Genomic DNA, 17,969 nt, shown 5'->3' on the forward strand with positions numbered 1-17,969 from the left:
ACACTTTCTCGGTTAAGGTCCTAAATCATTTGTTGCAATTCGTTATCATTGTTGCATCGTGTCTTCATCATCATCATCAGCATCAGCCTATATTTATGTCCACAGCAGGATGAAGGCCTCTCCCTGCGATCTACAATTACCCTTGTCTTCCGCTTGCTGATTCCAACTTGCGCCTGTATCGTGTCTTACCTATACATGATACAAACGCTCACGCAACAGTAGTGATGGTTCGCGGGTCAAGCAAGCAATGAATGTTCACTTGACAATTTTGATGGTGCGCGGGGCACCGTCGTCACCGTGTTAAGACGGGGTTAATTGAAGCACTCGAACCCACGACCTTCGGTAGGAGTCGCACCCTCGAGCTTATGTGTGAGTCACACCCACAACCTTTGGCGTTTAGGCGAATTTAGGAACAGGTAATTAATATACAGTTAATTAAGGTACTCGAACACACGACCACTGGTGTTAATTATTGCAAAGTTAATTAAGGCACAGTTAATTCAATTAAGGCACTCGGACCCGTGACCTTTGGATGGCAAAAAACAAGTAATTAGAAGTAACAACGCATTCGAGTGAGATTGTCAAGTAATTTAATGAATGTCTCTTGAGCGCGTAGGCTTTCGCCTTCAACCTCATTGGCGTATGCTAAAGTGACTCAATTTTTCGGGCGCAGCCCTAGACTAAATATACAGAAAAGCACATGCACAGAAAGCATCATTCACGCCAACCGGCACAACGAGCTTTCAAAGAAACTTTCTGATGTAACAAATGTATTGATGTGTCACTAACAGTCTCCCCATTTTTATCTTTTTAATATCGACAGCTTCAAAAAATTGACAGTCACTCTATCATACGCCAAAGAGGGTGCAAGGCGAAAGCCTGCGCGCTTAAGAGAATTGACATTCTCATCCGAATGCGTTGTCACTTCTTAGTAGTTTTTTGCGGCCAGAGGTTGCCATAATTGAAGCTACTTTAATAACTGTGCCTTGAAATTAACCTCACCCGAATTAACACCAAAGGTTGTGGGTTCCAGTGCTTGAATTTACTCTGTCTTAATTAACATGACAACGACGGTGACCCGCGCACCATCGACATCGTTGCGTGAACGTTGCCTGCTTACTGATAGAAGGCGATGCCGACGGTGACCTGCACGCCATCACAGTTGTTGCGTGAGCGTTTGCGTATTGTAAGACAAGATTTCACTTCGACGACACGGTTTTCGCTCAAGGACTTTCTTAAGGTCCACTGAACGATGAGACATATAAGCCTTTCGCCTTAATTCCCGAGCCCTCTGATACTTGCTCCTGCCGAGAATGTATCTCTTGACACCGCCTTGCGTGTCGTCGTGTGCGTGTTTCTTTTACCTTTTGTGTGTGTTCTGCGGCATTTGTCATTCGTTCTGCATTCGTTGCCACGCCGTCGTCGGGATGCTGTCGTGCTCGTTCCATAATCGCCATTCTAAATTCGTCACCCAGCTCTCCGTCGTCACCACGTCTTCGTCACTTTGTCGTCTTACCAAAGTCACAAACGTCATCCCATTGTCGTCATGCTATCATCGTCGTACCGCCTTCGTCGTTCTATCGACGTCGTTAGGTCATTTTATTGTAATCGTACTGTCGTTGTTCATTCACTATTATGCCGCCCTTGTGATGCCGTTGTTGTCATTGATGGCGTCGTCGTCATTCCATCATCGTCATTTCAGCTTCATCTGGTTGCCGTTACCCCGTCGTCGTCAATGCGTCGTTATCATGCCGTCATGCTCATGGCCGACCTTGGCAAGTGGGTGTCATTGCAAAGTGTGCCGATAGCGGAAATTTCGGTTGTAGCCATATCAAGGAAATCTTAGAATAACCGCTACAGATTCTAAATAAATGTGTCTTCGGGGAAATGGCGTGTCGCTTATACTGCTTGAATACTACTCGCATTATCCATCCTGAGATGGGTTCTCCCAGAATATTTAAGGCGAAAGCCTTATATGCCCCATGAAGCGAAGAATCCGACGTCCGGCGTTAACATCCGATGGTACCAAAACACACGTGACCAAGTGATGACGTCACGTTCCCGGCGCTGGACCTGCTGTGGCTCGCACTGCGAAATCCCACGAAGTAAAGTGAATGAAGGTAAAATAAAGTGCATTAAGGTAGATTGAAGTGTATAAAGGTGGTATAATGTTGGTACAAATTAGACCAAGGTGGATTAAGGTAGATCAAGCTCGTGTAGGGTGGATTAAGGTGGAGTAAAGTGAATTAGGTGGAATGAAGAGGACTAAGGTTGATTAAGGTCAATACAAATTAGAGCAAGGTGGAATAAGGCGGAGTTTTAATTTAACGTGATTTCGCCTTCAAACCATGTAAAGGATACTTAAGAGACTGTCCACTTTTTTTCTCCCAGAATAAGGCAATGTGTTCTTGAAGCGTTGAGAGGGTGAGTAACTTTCTCCTTCTAAACATTCATTTTTCAGATTGAAAAGTTCTTCAATTTCTTCAATACATCGATGAAGCTACCGCCGAAACACGGTTGGGCGGTGTACGACGTCGATTTCGACCACGACTATTCAAATGTGTGCGGGAAGGGCTCCTACAGTCGCCTGAAACAAATCCGCAGATACATGCGCAGGTGACGGGGCCGACACCGTGAGGTGGCCACGACCTGAGCCTGTATTTGGAAGCTGCCTCTGGAAAAATTAAAAAAAAATGTGATTGGTTTGTGCTGGCTGTGATCACTGCTAGATGCGTCCTCTTGTGGCCCGGTGATGAATTTGGTTGTTTTGCATCAAGAGCACGATCAGATGATGAGGCATGCCGCAGTGGAGAACTCGGGGATCCCTGAGGTTTTTTAGCGTGCGCGTAAATCTTTGCATACGGTCGTCTTAACAGCGAAGCTGTTTAAACCAGCCGTAATTTGTGGTTCTTATCAATATACTATCAAGAAATAAAAGCTGCTTAACCTTGCACGCGGCCGCGCAACGCTTGCAGCAGCGAAGCTGGGCAATCGTAGCCCAGCAATTTCCGCAAGTGCGCGCGAACTTTTCATCTTATTACTCATGATGATGATAATTTCTTTTCGCGCGTCCCGGACTTACAGCCGTCACTGCGCGTTGCATAGCGCAGTTTGCAACACCGACACCGCGTTCCAGGAGACCCGGTCTGTCTCTCTCTCGCTCTCGTAGCGCGCAAAACCTCTTCACCTCGCAGAGCACGAGCGTACGAACGCGCCACCTGTGGACGAAGACGCTCGAACGCAATCGTATGGTTTGCATAAATGCATGATCTGCAGGCCTGGCTGCAGCTTTTATTTTCTTTCTTGGTAGTGTTGCTACGCACCACAAACTACGACTGGCTTAAATAGCTTCGCTGTTCAACGAAATATACTTTCTTGCCGAGGCGAGATTCGAACCCGCGTACCCACGTTTCCAAGGCGAGCCTCGTAACCACTAAGCTACACAGCCATGCTTGCAGAACATGCATTTATGCGAACCATACGATTGCGTTCGAGCGTCGTCGTCTTCGTCTTATTGGCTCTGGTTAAACATTCTATTGAGAAAGCTTGGATACCATTGCAATGGAAACTCGCTAAAGTAATATTATTACTCAAAATCAAGGTAGTGGATATACACTGGAGAACATTCGGCCTATTTCATTAAGGTCAAACCTTGTTAAGCTAATAGAAAGAATAATAATCATGAAGTTCGTGAACGCCAGAGAACTGCTGAGCCCTTACCAAATCGGTTTTAGACCAGGCATGTCCATCTGGTGTGCGCACGCAGACAGAGTCGAATTCATATTCATGGCGCCACGGGCGATGTGCTGCACTGGTCACGCTAGATATCGCCAAAGCTTATGATAGTGTCGAGCATTCAATATTGTTGGATAGAATGAATGCACTAGATCTCCCATATTACTTTATAAGATGGACAGCCGAGTTCTTGAGGGGGAGAGAATTTTTCTGTGTTAGGAATGGTATCGCCTCTAGAAGGTTTACACAGACCAGGGCTTTACCTCAAGGAGCCGTTTTGTCTCCCCTATTTTAACACGAAAGTGTTTTATGCCGGGGTCCACCAAGACTTCACTGACGTATTTCCGTCACGGAAATACGTCAGCTTACAATGTACACGAACATAATACAAAGGAAGAAACCAGAAGAAAAAGTTCCACAAACATGCAAAATTTGGAAATCGAACCCACGACCTCTCGGTCCGCGACGATAGATCGCCGAGCGTTTAACCCATTGCGCCACAAACGCATTTGCAGAGAGCTACACAGACGCGCCTTATATATCTAACACTCCTCCGTGTACCCGCGCTCTTGCTCGGGGCGGTGCCGCCGCCTACGAGCAGAAAAGAGAAGTACTGCATTATGACACTAACGCGCACCGACAGTGAACGCTTCGGTGGTCTCAGCACTACGACGCCTCGATGCCAGCATTCGAAGGGACGCTGGCATCAAGAAGCACTACCAACGCCACCTAGGTGGCGTTCACCGTACTCAGCACAGCGGAGCGTGGCCTCCGCAATTAGCTCTGAAAATGTTTCTGAAGTTGATCGCGGAGGCTGCAATTACGACGCGCTGTACGCGCTGATTTGACTCGGTGACGATTCAGTTACGTGCTTTGTCTTGCGCGTTGTATTAGTGTGTCAGTTACGTGCTTCGTTTTTCGCGTTGTGCTAGCGTGTGCAGCGTAGTGCAGCTTCCATATGCACGACGGTTGCTCATGGTCATCGACGTTGGTAGTCGTGATGGAGGAGACGTGCCACCAGGCGTCAGCGTGGGTGCATCAACGCCTAAGGGCGCTTTAGCCACAAAACACCAATAGACATTATATATCAATGTGCAATAAACATTACACTACTTCTGTGAAGACACGTTTCACTTTCGTGTTCTATACCGATTCCTATATAAGAGGGATCAACCACATTTTTTTCAATATATTACTAAGTGGTATACCCTGTCATGCTGATGTAAACACATATGTTTACGCAGATGATATTGCATTTTTTGCTTCTGCAGACGACATTCAGTCTCTTTACGGAAAATTGCAAGCTTATCTCAACATACTTGAACAATGGCTGGCAGGAATTCGCCTATCTCTCAACGTTAACAAGAGTGCGGTGCTGGTCTTTCTGCTATGGAGTCCAGTGTATCTAAGTCTCTGTTATCGGAACAAATTCATCCCCCAAGTTGAACAAACCAAGTACCTTGGGGTGATTTATGGCAATAAACTCAGTTGGCTACCGCATATTGAGTATATTTCTAAAAAAGGGGGCCGTGCTCTCGGAATATTATGACGGCTGAGCAACAATAGGTCTGGCATCGCGAAGAGACACACTACTAATAATATACAGCATGTATGTCAGGCCAGTATTATAATTTGTGTGTGTTCTGTTCTCTATAAGTGCCGCGTACAAAATTCGTCTTCTTGTTTTAATAGAACGGGATGCGTTCCCACTCTGCCTTGGCCTCCCCAAATTCGTATCGAACCTGGAAGCGCGAGTGCCGTCGTTAATCGCTAGATTTAGACTACTAACATTCCAAACCTTTCTGCGACTTCACGAATCACCTTTCAGAAGACACCAGACAGTTTTAATAAGTCAGCCCACTTTATTTTTTAATGTCCACTGGCCCCGTTTTCACATGCCACAGGTGGTTTTTGCGCAGGCAATACTCGAGCTATTGAATGTTATTGAAGTTATTGAACTCTATAAGATAACGCCTGCAAAGTCTACTACCGTCTCTCTAGAAATTATTTTTAATAACATCTAGCCAAATGATGCAAAACATCTATCTTGACGAATTCTCAATGCCTTGCTGGATGATCACTTGTGTCATATTCAAACCGACGCTATAATAGCTACAGATGCATCACAGAACAACGAAAAGGCAGGTGTAGGAATTTTTTCTCATTCGCTAGATTGGTCCTATTCGATTAGACTTCCAGATTTTACTCCTATCTACACAGCAGAATTCTTAGCTGTGGTTTTAGCATTGCGGAAGCTGAACCCCTCTCATTCATCAGTTGCTATTATCACCGGCTCACTCTCTCTATGTTGATCGCTTACAACGCGTAGTGACTCAAAAATTATAATAATTAATTAGAACACCGAGAATTCATCTGCCTTTTTTCTTTCTTTCTAACTTTTTCTATTTTTTTTAAAATCCATTTGCTCCAAACCGCCCTATTCTTGGCCGATCCCCCACGGTGGGTATGTGCCATTTGCAAGAGTTATATCTTTTGGCTCCGTCTCATTTGCGTTTGTTTCGCCTAATTTGGGTGCCCGGGCACAAAGGTTTGCCTTTGAATGAGTGTGCAGATTCATTAGCAAAGGCTTCCCTGGGTGGTCCTTTAGTACCTGCCGTTGACCCAGCCGCCTATATCACTGCCTCTAGGTTTAGGAGATTAACAATGATGAATGAGGTATATAATTCTAGTATGGCTTCGCATTCTGACTACCACCATCTACTATTCCCTTGGAGTCGTAAATTCTGTCCAACACGAAAATTAGATATTACACTAACGATGCTACGTTGCCGCATCCGGACACTAAATCTCTATACACACAGGCCTGGTTTAGCGGCATCTCCTTTGTTTATACAGTGCGGTGAACCAGAAACTATTGATCAATTTCGCCTTGCTTGCCGACGATTCTCCTCAGTAAGGAAAAGGGTGCTTGAGGACCCTTTAAACAAACTTGGCCTCAGCATGAACGCTCCTGTTTTGCTTTCGTTTGGAGCTTCCACATTGGGGTACAGCCCCCAGAATGTTTGTACTGCAATGCAAAACTTTATCATTGATTCGAATTGACTGCGTTCCTAAAATAGTCAATTATAATAATTAATTAGAACACCGAGAATTCATCTGTCTTTTTTCTTTCAATCTTTTTCTATTTTTTTAATACATTTGCTCCAAACCGCCCTATTCTTGGCCGATCCCCCACGGTGGGTATGTGCCATTTGTACTGAGCATAATCATCATCATCATCATCATCATCATATGGTTCGCATAAATGCGTGTTCTGCAAGCGTGGCTGTATAGCCTAGTGGTTACGACGCTCGCTTTGGAACTGGAGGTACACGGGATCAAATCCCGCCTCGGAAAGAAAGCTTTTCTTTCTTGGTAGTTTCTCGATACGCACCACTAATTACGGCTGGCTTAAACAGCTTCGCTGTTCAAAATCCACAGTTTCGCCCAAGAGTTGAAGCATCGATTGCGATAGCAAATTATCAGAGAGCTATACGGAGTAGGGATAGTAGTCTTATCGGCTGCATAAACTTGGACACATTCGCTTACTAACTGAATTAACAAGCATGGTGTCGATGACCACAGACAACCACGGTCAAAACGCTGGCGTGCGAAAGTGCGGTAGTAGCGAGCGAAGGTTCGTGCGGTCTATCGCTTCAACGGAAATTAAGCCGCTAAATGCACAGCGCATACAAAGGTAAAAGCCGTGTGGATATTGCTTTCAAGGTACGGTGCGCGCGACAGCCCGTAGCCGCGCAAAGTACGAGCAGTACACGTACGCAGTTACTGGTGGAGTAGAAGCCGCATCCCCTCCGTCCCCCGCTGCCTTCCCGCTTTCCTTCTTTCGCGTGGGAGAATGAGTCGCCAGTTCCCCTTGCGCCCGGTCGCAAGATACGCATTTGGTGCCGCAGCTAAACGTCGCCTCTCCTCCCTCCCTGCCATCCCCCATGGCCCTTCGCACGACGGAAGAAGTCGCGTTTGCTCTCCGCCATCGTTCGCTCTTCATGAAAGCGCGCGTCCCTCGCGCGTTTTCACTCGCGCATACAGCATACGGCGCGCGGCTACGATGTTATCGCCCTTGGACTTTATACGGAACCTCACGGCGACGACGACGGCGGCGGCAGAAATCCCCCCTTAGTGTCCATATAATCACTATCGCAATACTACCCGAGAAACTCCACTGGAGTTGTCTAAGTATGCGTAAGCATTGTGCCGCTTGCTCATCTCCACGCAGAGTGGTGTCATTATCAATCTTATCAAGCTTGATCCGACCAGCATAAACACTTATCAAGCTTTATTGGGCATTTTCAAACTTAGCGGACTGGATCCGACCCTCAACCCTTATCGGTTGTTATCAATATGCGAAAGTGGATGTCCAGCGAAGCTGTTGCACTACCACCACTTCGACTTCTGATGGGGTATGCAATCTTTATTGATGGCTCGGATGCTTGTTCATGAGCTTGTCCTTTATTGAACCGTGTGCTGTTCTGTGTGTTGTACGGGTGATTGCAATGAATGTATGCACTGTTCGCTTCACATTGCTGAACGCTTGTGGCCTCAGCCTGACGGGGGTATGAGCCATTGCACTTTTTGCTTGCTTACGGGGGTATCAGCCATTGCATTCGTCTTACATGACGGACAAACAGGTTTCCTCGTTGGGTAGTCAAAAATTGCTTACGCATTTAAAAATGTCTGGTATGTAGGCAACACTCGTCGTTAAAAGGTTAGGAAACCGGGTTTCATAAGGAGCCACATCGCCGTTACACTGTCATGTGATCTACCAAAACACGTCGACGATTATTTGTGCCGCCATCATCAAACACCGTTATCAACACCGGCAGTATATTTTCGAAGTATTGCTAGAATCTTATTTTGATTTCTTTGGTTTGCATAAATGGGGTTATTCACATACCTTGGCAATCATCTTACCAGGTTTTTGCAAAGAAAATGTGTTCGTCGCCATACGCGGATATCATCCATCACAAATGCAGCGGTTTTTACAGCGAAGCTGTTAAGGGCTCAGTCTTCGATGGTCGTGTCCGCATGTAGAAAAAAACTCTTGGCCGTATGCTGTATGCGCGAGTGAAAGCGCGCGAGGGACGTGCTCTTTCATGAGGAGCGAACGCATGGCGGAGAGCAAACGCGACTTCTTTTGTTCGCGCGAAAGGCCGTGGGGGGACGGGAGGGAGGGGAGGCGACGTTTAGCTGCGCCACCAAATGCGTATCTTGCGACCGGGCGCAAGGGGAACTGGCGACTCAATCACTCACGCGATTGGAGGAAAGCTGGACGGCAGCGCGGGAGGGAGGGAGTGCGGCTTTTGCTCTGCGAGCAATTCACTGCGTACGTGTACTTTGCGCGGCGACGCGCGGTCGCGCGCACCGTATCTTGAAAGCGATCTGCAACATGGCTCCTACCTTTGTATGCGCTGTGCTTTCGCAGCTCAGTTTCCGTTGAAGTGATAGACCGCATGAGCCTTCGCTCGCTGCTGCTGGCGCGCTTGCTCACGCCAGCATTTTGACAGCGGTTGTGTGCGGTCATATAGTGGGATCTATTCATGTTTGCATGTGCGCGCTCACACCATCCTTGTTAATTCAGGTAGTAAGCGAATATGTCCAAGTTTATACAGCCGATAAAACTACTATCCTTACTCCGTATAGCTCGCTACTAATTTGCTATCGCAATTGATGCTTCGCAACGCGCAGCACTGTTGTCGACGGCGGCGGCGTTTTGCCCACGTTCGCACCGAACGCACGCGGCGTTGGTGACGTGTTTATGAAGAACGTGGCAGCCTTTGCCGTACACCCCATGGAGGTGTACCGTAGCGACCATAAGGCCATGGTCCCTGTGGTCACTAAATAAATGAATACCACCGGATCGTATATATTTCTCATTCTTTAATAGTTCAAATAACCAATGACACCATCACATCTTAATAATCATCATTGGAAATACATAATTCCCACCATAGTACAGCTTCGCTGGTCTTCCATCTCCACCGCAGGGGAAACGTTAAATCATATGCAACCTGGCACTGCCATGAAATCTGGGCAGCCAAACATGGTGAGTTAGCATACTGTGGCCATCCACAGAACCTAGAGGCACGTCAACTACTCGTAGCAAAACCCACCGACTCCAGTGAGTCTGTAACCCTTCCTTCGCAGTAGAGTACACTGAAAAAATCTCATTCTTGTTGCAATCTCACACGGGGTTTCCCTTCAATAGGTATGACATAAAATTGACTGTGACTTCTGTATATAGAAGCACAGGCGGAGGTTTCATCATTGTAATTTGTTGGGAAGCTGTGAGTCAGTTCATCATTAGGGACGTTGCAGCTGGTACAGTCAGTGGTGTCGGTTTTCTAGAGATTAAATGCTTCTGTGCTATTCATGACACCACAGCTGCTGCTGGGAAAATTGCACTGGAAACCCGCTCCCGTGATGATTAGTGCATGCTGGCCCGTTTCAAGGAAGGGAGCCTAGCAGGGTGTGGTAGCATGCAGCGTGTTGACAATTCATGGAAATAGGGAAGACAGCCGGATTGCAGGTGGAGGTCCTGTAGACCCACTTGGTTGAAAGAGGGACTGTCCATAGGTATGCCAGCGACTTAGAGACCCAGATAATAACTCCTTTGACCAAACTGCTCTCCAGAATGATCTTAACAGTGTCTTAGAATGGTGTAGCAATTCGCTGATGACCCTTAACGCCAACAAATGTAAATGCGTGTCCTTCTCCCGCCGTTGAAACCCCATCTTCTTCCCATACACAATTAATAACATGCCGCTAGAACCAGTGCAGTCTTATAAGTATCTAGGTGTAGCCACATCTCATGATTTATCTTGGCGCGCACATGTCACTAACATTATCTCCGCAGCTTAAAAAAAACCTTACGCTTTCTAAAACGGAACCTACGGAACGTTCCACCAGACGTAAAATTATTAGCTTATAAGTCACTTGTTAGGCCGAAACTAGAATACGCGTCAGCTATCTGGAACCCGCATCAGGAACCTCACGTCGCCGTCGCCGTCGCCGTGAGGTTCGCTATAGATAAAACCTTCGCCGCGCGCCGTATGCCCGAGCGGAAGCGTGCGGGGACGCGCCCTATCACGGAGAGCGAACGCACTCAATCTCCCACACGCAAGCAAGGAAGCAGGAAGCCAGCGCCGGAGGGAGCGCGGGGGGGGGGCGCACTTCTACTCGGCCATCAACCGCGCTCGTCGCTCGTCCGCACTGTCTCTTATCTCCACACGGCTCTGACCTTTATGCGCCGTGCATTCGCCGCTCAGTTTCCGTTGCAGCGATAGACCGCACGTACCTACGCCCGCTGCGGCGTATGCTTGCTGCCAGCGTTTTGACAGTCGTTGTCTGCAGTCATTCAGTGTGATCTATTCGTGTTTGTTTGTGCGCGCTCACACCATGCTTGTTCATTCAGTTAGTAATAGTCGGGCCACATTTTCCAACGCACGCTACACATGCAATGCTGCCCGGATCGGCAGTGTAGCGCTACAGGTGTGTCCCTTCGCACGCGCTGCCCACGGGAAGCGCTTCTCATCAACACCACCGTTTCACACGCGCCTTCTCGTGGTCATCGAGTCTCTCTTCATGTCGGTCTACTTACGCCGCAGCACACCTGCTTACTTAATCAGCTCATGTTTACTACAATTCATATTGCTACCAAAGCCGCTCACCTTACTTCGTATGACATTGCTGTGTTGCTATCGCATTCATTGCTTCGCCCTTAGGGCGAAACTGTGACATTTTTTCTTCCGAACCGCGACAGACTGGAATGGCCTTCCCCCCAACATCGCTACTACCGCCTGCCCATCTTCCTTTATAGAACTTGTCACAGACCATTTTGTTAAGTGATTATTTACCACGATGTTTGCGCGATTTTATAAAACCCACCCCTTATGTAATGCCGCTACGGGGGACTTTCAAGGTAATAAACTGAACTGAAACTGAACTGAACGGATGTGCTTACGGCTTTGCGTGGTAGTCTGGCCGGCACACCACCAGGGCCTCCTCTAACCCGAAGGACTGGATGGACAGAGACCCGGTAGAGTTTGATGATAGGTTGCAAGGAATTGGACTTGACGCAGTCCTGGACCGCATAAAATGTGCAGAGAATTCATTAATACCTCTTCTTGTCCAGCTTCACACTTGGCACCAACTTTGAGAGCAGGCTGCAGATGCCCTCGCGCTGGTACATCTTCTTATGCAGCTTGCTCTGCAGGTGCATTTTCTCCTCTCGAACCTGGCGCTTCTCCTGAGTGGACTGAACATCATGGTCTTGTTGGGTAACAACTGCTTCTCCACCTCCAGTTAGCTCAGAAAATGCTTCCTCATACGCTTCACTGGCGCCTCCTGCTCTTGATTCAGCGTGCACTCCGGCGCCAATTTCTCTAGGCGCACCTGCTCGAAATTGTCTTGTCTTGTCTTGTTTCCCAAACTCTGGCGCATACCCACTACGGGGGATTGGCCAAGAAGCAGGCGGTTTCAATTATGTTTATTTCTCGAATTTTACAAAAACTTAATCTTAATTTGAGATTTAATCTTAATTTTGAGATAAAGGAATTTTGTCATAAAGAAGTGAAGTAATAGGAATAATTCATAATTCTAGAAATTCAGCAAGGTAATCTTTTTGTATCTCTAATGAAATTGTAAACTGCAAGAAAAGCATCCCTGTGACTGTGTCCCAGTGAAGTCGCCCCAAAGGAGAGAATGGTTGGTGAGGTTAATAATAAGCCAAGATTTCGAAATGCAATTTCTAAGATTTTTCTTTCTCTTAAAAATCGGCGGCACGAAAGGAAGAAATGCTCAATGGATTCGGATTCATTGCAAAAAGAACATAAAGGGGATATCGCGAGACCAGACCTGTGTAAGTAAAAATTTAGTGGCGGTATACGGCATCTCAATTTTGTAATGAAGACTTCCAATTGCCTTGATGTACACCAATTTTTATTCCATGAGAAGCAAAGATGATGGAAATCAGAAGACGATGTTAAAATAGATTTTGCGGAATTTTGCGATATAGAGAAATTTCTGTACCTAGCCGCGGTGACATAAGCCGATGTCGGCAAAACAGATATGACAGGGCCATTAAGTGATGCTCGTGCGAGTGAATCAGCCATTTCATTCAAGTGCAAATCGCGATGTCCCGGTACCCAAAGCAAGAATACTTGCCGCAAGTACGAAGGAACCATTGAACAAAATGTTCGCAAAATTTTTGAATTTGACGAGGCTGTAAGTGCTGTGCATACAGACAGTGAGTCAGTGACAATAACCGCTAATGAATCGTTTTGGGGAATTTTTCGTAGGGCTAATATAATCGCTATTAGTTCTGCCTGAAAAATGGGTGTGAAGTCGGGAAGGCGAAGAGAGTAAGACCATTGAAGAGATTCAGAGAAGATCCCCACTCCTGCCTTCTCATTGCACACGGAAGCGTCGGTAGCTATTATGTTGTCAGTAGCTAGCTGGTTTAGCTGATCTTCTAATATATTGTTTAAATGTCGGCTAGGCAATAGTTTAGCATGATTTGGAAATATGTCCTCGAATTCAATTTTGAGGTCTGTTAAGGCATTATTCGAATGGCAAACTTCACGTAATGACACATTCAATTGTTGTAACTGTGCGTGCACAAATATTATCTGGGGATTGTGTAATCGCGACCACGATACATTAAAAAACTCAGACGGTTCAGTGAAAAATATGTATTGAGCACGCCTCCTTGAAATTCATAAATTTTAAAAAAAGTCTGAACCGTAAGCATGCGGAATCTGCAATCTAGAGTGGGTATATTAGCTTCCTGATATAACACAGTGTTGGCAACAAATCTAGGTAACCCAAGGCATAATCGTAGAGATTTTCTTTCTAATAGTATCAGAGGTTTAATTTTATAGGCGGGACCACCGGAGAATAACACGCAACCGAATTCTAATATGGGCCGAATATACATTTTATATATCCTCATTAAAGTATCCCTGCGTAGTCCAGAGCGACGGTGACTGAGCCGGTGGAGCATAGCTACGGCACGTTCGGCCTTTGTTGCGATATGTTCAATGTGAGTGCGCCAGACAAGCTTTTCATCGTATATGACACCAAGGTATTTCACTGAGTCAACTTGAGGAATGGTTTCCTGGTGATATTGGAGGGATATGTGCACTGGTGCAGTTAACGGGAACACTAGCACAGCACTTTTATTAACATTTAAGGACATACATAACTCATCTAGCCATGTCTCAAGCCTTCCTAGGTAACTCTGCAACGACTGGTGCAGTGAGTGTACATTAGTTGCAGATGTAAAAAATGCAATATCGTCCGCATAAACATAAACGTTCACTTCCCTGGACAAAGGAATTGTGCTTAGCAAAACGTTAAACAAAATGGGTGAAAGAACGGCACCCTGTGGTACACCTCTTGTTTGCTTGTATTTAGACGTCGAAATGCCGTGTTGATAACAATAAAATTCTCTATCTCTCATAAATTCATATATCCATGCGGTAATATACTTCGGTAAATTCGTAGACTTCAGTTTATTGAATAGAATTAGGTATTCGACAGTGTCGTATGCTTTCGCCACATCTAGCGTCACCAAAGCTGCATACTCTCGTTTGCGACGAGCTAGTTTAATGCGGCTCTCTAGATCGACATGAGCGCACCATATCGAGTGCCCGGGACGAAATCCAATCTGACAAGGACTGAGAATTGTATCGTCCTGCATAGAATGTGTTATGCGCCCATGAATAATCCTTTCTATTAATTTTACGACATTGGAAGTAAGAGAAATTGGCCTTATGTTGTCTAGGTTAAGTCCAGCTGCTTTTTTCTTCAACAGTGGAATAATTTTAGCTACCCTCCACTCTCTTGGAACCCAGGAATTTTTTAGAGAAAAATTTACTATATTTAATAGGTCTTGAGGCGCATAATCAAACAAAACTTTTAGCATTCGTGTTGTAATTCCATCTGGGCCTGGTGCTGACGCCGGTAATAATCTAATTATGTTTTCAAGCTCTGTCAATGTGACTTCCACAAAGTCGTCTCCCGAGGGAGGTTTCGATAGTCCTGATGGCAATTTATGTGTAAATCGCTGCGCTAGACCTTTAGCAATTTTCTCAAGTGACTCTGATAATTCCTTTGTTGATAGAACGACTGAGTCGATATTCACTGGGGCTGGTATAACTTTACGGGATCGAAGAAATTTAAACAGAGCTTTTTTATTACTAGACTTGGAAAGATATGTGTAGTGTTTCGAATCGTAATCGTCCTTAGCTTTTGCAACTGTTCGCTTAAATGTAGCAGCTACATATGTATAATCTGCCCAATTTACAGGACATTGGTTATATAAAATTTTTTTCCATGCAGCTTTTCGACGTCTAAACTCTCGCTCACAGTCAGAATTCCACCATGGACAATAAGAACCACCTTTAGTAGATGGTACGACAAATTGAGACTTTTTTGATGTTTGTTTTATTATTGAACAAAGGCTCATTGCCTTAATATCCTTCTCCATGCCGAAATTCTCCTTAACTAAAGTCTGCGCTTCTAAGCGTTCTATCTTCAGCGAGAACTTGTTCACAAGCGTCTCTTGTACTTGCTCCAGACTGCTTCAGCTGAACCTTCTTCTGACAAATCTGGGTGAGCTCGGGTGAAAGATCATTAAGGCAGTCCTCCTCTTGTTCCAAGTTCCTTCTTCTTCTTTAATAGAGTGCTGCTGATGAATTCTTTCTGTGCGGCTTTCGCTTGTACGTTGACGTTGACTTGCCGCAAGGCACAGTTCTCGTCCTGCAGTGTCTACTCGAAATGTAAGTTTCTATAACTCCGTTTTGAGCACCTGACTCTCCTGCTGTAGATGTTCAACGCGTTTTGACAGAGGAGCTGTTTAAGCCAGCCATAAGTACGTAACGCGCGAACAGAAAATGTGGGACAATCCTGGCGGTAATGCAGAAAGGGTCCAAGCGCAATGGCACATATCCCTGTGAATTAGCGAAGCTGAGCCTGGCTAAGTCTAGATAAGCGTGGTTGGGACTACTTAAGCTTAGTCACTCATCGACAGCCAATCGATGGCCAATCAATAGCTAATCAATAATCAATCAATAATCAATAAATTTCTTAAAATCCTGAGGATGACTTGGTAGTGCTTAGCCTAGCCCAAATACGTGGCCAGTACCTTGCGATAACCAATCGATAGCCAATAGCTAATCTATAATTGATCAATAATCAATAAAAACGGAAAATGCTGGGGATAACTTTGTCGTGCTTAGCCTATCCCAAAAGCCAGGACTAGCTAGGTGCCCATTAGCTCCACTGTCTCTTTAGCATTGCGCCTCCAGTTTTACGCAATTTTTTTTTTATCTGCTCTTGCGACCGAGGAGACAGGCCAATCGTTTCCCGTCAACTTAACTGTCATCACTTTCACTCGCACTATCCGCCATAGAACTGGCACCGCCTAGAAACGTTAACGGCGTGGGCGATTTGCACAAGGCGAGTGGCAAGCGCGGAGACGGTGGAGAGAACTGAGGGAAGAGGAAGAGTGAGCTCGCACGCACGCTGTAGATGTCAAGCTGGACGCACGCGAGCTGCCCACCGTAGAAAAGAACGCTCTAATGAAAAACCGAAAGCACTGACACTCATTTATTCCGGTTTCAAATGCGAAAATGGCACGCAGAGTACCCCCGGGCGCTTCACAACGTGTGCAGACCTATAAATCGGCATCAAATCCGCAAGTGGCGAGCCTTTCAGGTAACCCGTGTACAAGTCTGGAGACCACGCACGTGAGGCTGGTTTCACGAATCATCCACGAGTCCTACAGGTCGCCATCGGATGTGCACACACACGCCTGCTTCTGCGACTTGATGAAGGGGTCGCAGCCCAGGTTCTTGGTCAAGCTCATGAACAGGTTGGCCGTCGAGACGCACGAGTCCTTGCCGGCCACCACCTTGGTGTCGCAGATGCGCTGCATGCACGCGTCGAAGGCCGCGTCGCATTGGCCCTTGTCCGCTAGGCACGTGTCGTAGCAAATGTCGTGCTCGTTGCAGCACGCCTCGAAGTCCGGGTGCGGCAGTGCCGACGCCGGCAGCCGGAATGCCTCGGTGCCGCAGCCGTTCGAAGAGCTCTTGTACAGGGCGCGAGGCGAGGGCTTCAGGGACCGTGGGCAGCTGAACTTGCAGTCGAGGCCACCGGCGACATCGTCTTTGTGACCTCGAGCCATCGAGGAGGGCCCCAAGACGATCACCAGCAGCAGAAGAGCGGAGACCAGCGCGGCGTGGAAAGAAGACATGACAGTGTGGCTACCTTAGAGTTTTACGATCACGCTTCTTCTTCGCAGTTTGCGTCTGGAGCGCGCGCAATTATGATGACGATGATGATGATGGCAACAATCTCTATTGCGACACGTTAATTGCCACTTGGTAACCGTCTTCCTTGTTTCGTGCGCAGCGTTTCGCGTTCGTCAGGCACAGTCAGATCGTCAACCTTTCTCTTTTCTTCTTTTCTTAGCCTACTAATATACAGCTGCTTCGCAATGCTCGTTAAATTACGCCACGTGCGTTCACAATACGTTTATTGCGGGAACGTATTGTGACTGACAAGACGCAAGAACGTAGGTGCGCTCATATTTATAGAGCCCGTGTAAACCAAGGTTACTAGAGCAACGTGTTCTAGTAAAGCTGATTTCATCAGCAATCCACCTACAGCAGCATCTCAAGCAACATTAAGAGTGGGAGCCTCACTTTAGGACTTTTTTTTTTCGTCTATTAAATCTGTCAGAGGCAACAATTTCTCATCTACAAGTGTTTTTACACAGAGAGAAGAATAAACATTTTTCTATATACTAAATGCGCTACACTCTTTCCTTCGTTAGCTTTCATGTAGAAAGCTAGCGAACGTGTAAATTGTAAACAGTGATCAAATCCCGGCCATAGCGGCCGTATTTCGATGCGGGCGAAATGCAAAAAGGCCCGTGTACCGTGCATTGGTGCATGGTAAAAACTTCAGGTAGTCGAAATAATCTCGAATTCCTCACTACCGCGTGCCTCATAACCATATCATAGTTTTGAATTTATTACTCCAATGTTTATTGCTCCAATTCTCCCAAGAATTTATTACTCCAATGTTTCATAAATGCGCAGGCCTGCTCCGTTTCGCCGCGTCTTTTGATCATTATAATATTTGTTGTCTTTAGTTGAATTGAATTCCGCGGTCTTATGTGCCAAAGTTGTCGGTGGTTGCCCTTGCTTCCA

General features: G+C 46.3%; 1 protein-coding gene across 1 annotated transcript; it reads right to left on the minus strand.

Annotated features, from left to right (window-relative positions):
• Window positions 1–16,534: 16,534 nt before the first annotated feature.
• Window positions 16,535–17,008, minus strand: LOC119466614 (group XIIA secretory phospholipase A2). Its single transcript, XM_037727133.1, has one exon. It carries the CDS (start codon window positions 17,006–17,008, stop codon window positions 16,535–16,537), a length of 474 nt encoding a protein of 157 aa, XP_037583061.1.
• Window positions 17,009–17,969: the final 961 nt, after the last annotated feature.

This window comes from Dermacentor silvarum, chromosome 10 (genome assembly GCF_013339745.2).
Source record: "Dermacentor silvarum isolate Dsil-2018 chromosome 10, BIME_Dsil_1.4, whole genome shotgun sequence".
Taxonomy (NCBI): domain Eukaryota; kingdom Metazoa; phylum Arthropoda; class Arachnida; order Ixodida; family Ixodidae; genus Dermacentor; species Dermacentor silvarum.

Coding starts and splice junctions, on each gene's coding strand:
- LOC119466614 (XM_037727133.1), bottom strand. CDS start 17,008: ATGTCTTCTTTCCACGCCGCGCTGGTCTCCGCTCTTCTGCTGCTGGTG.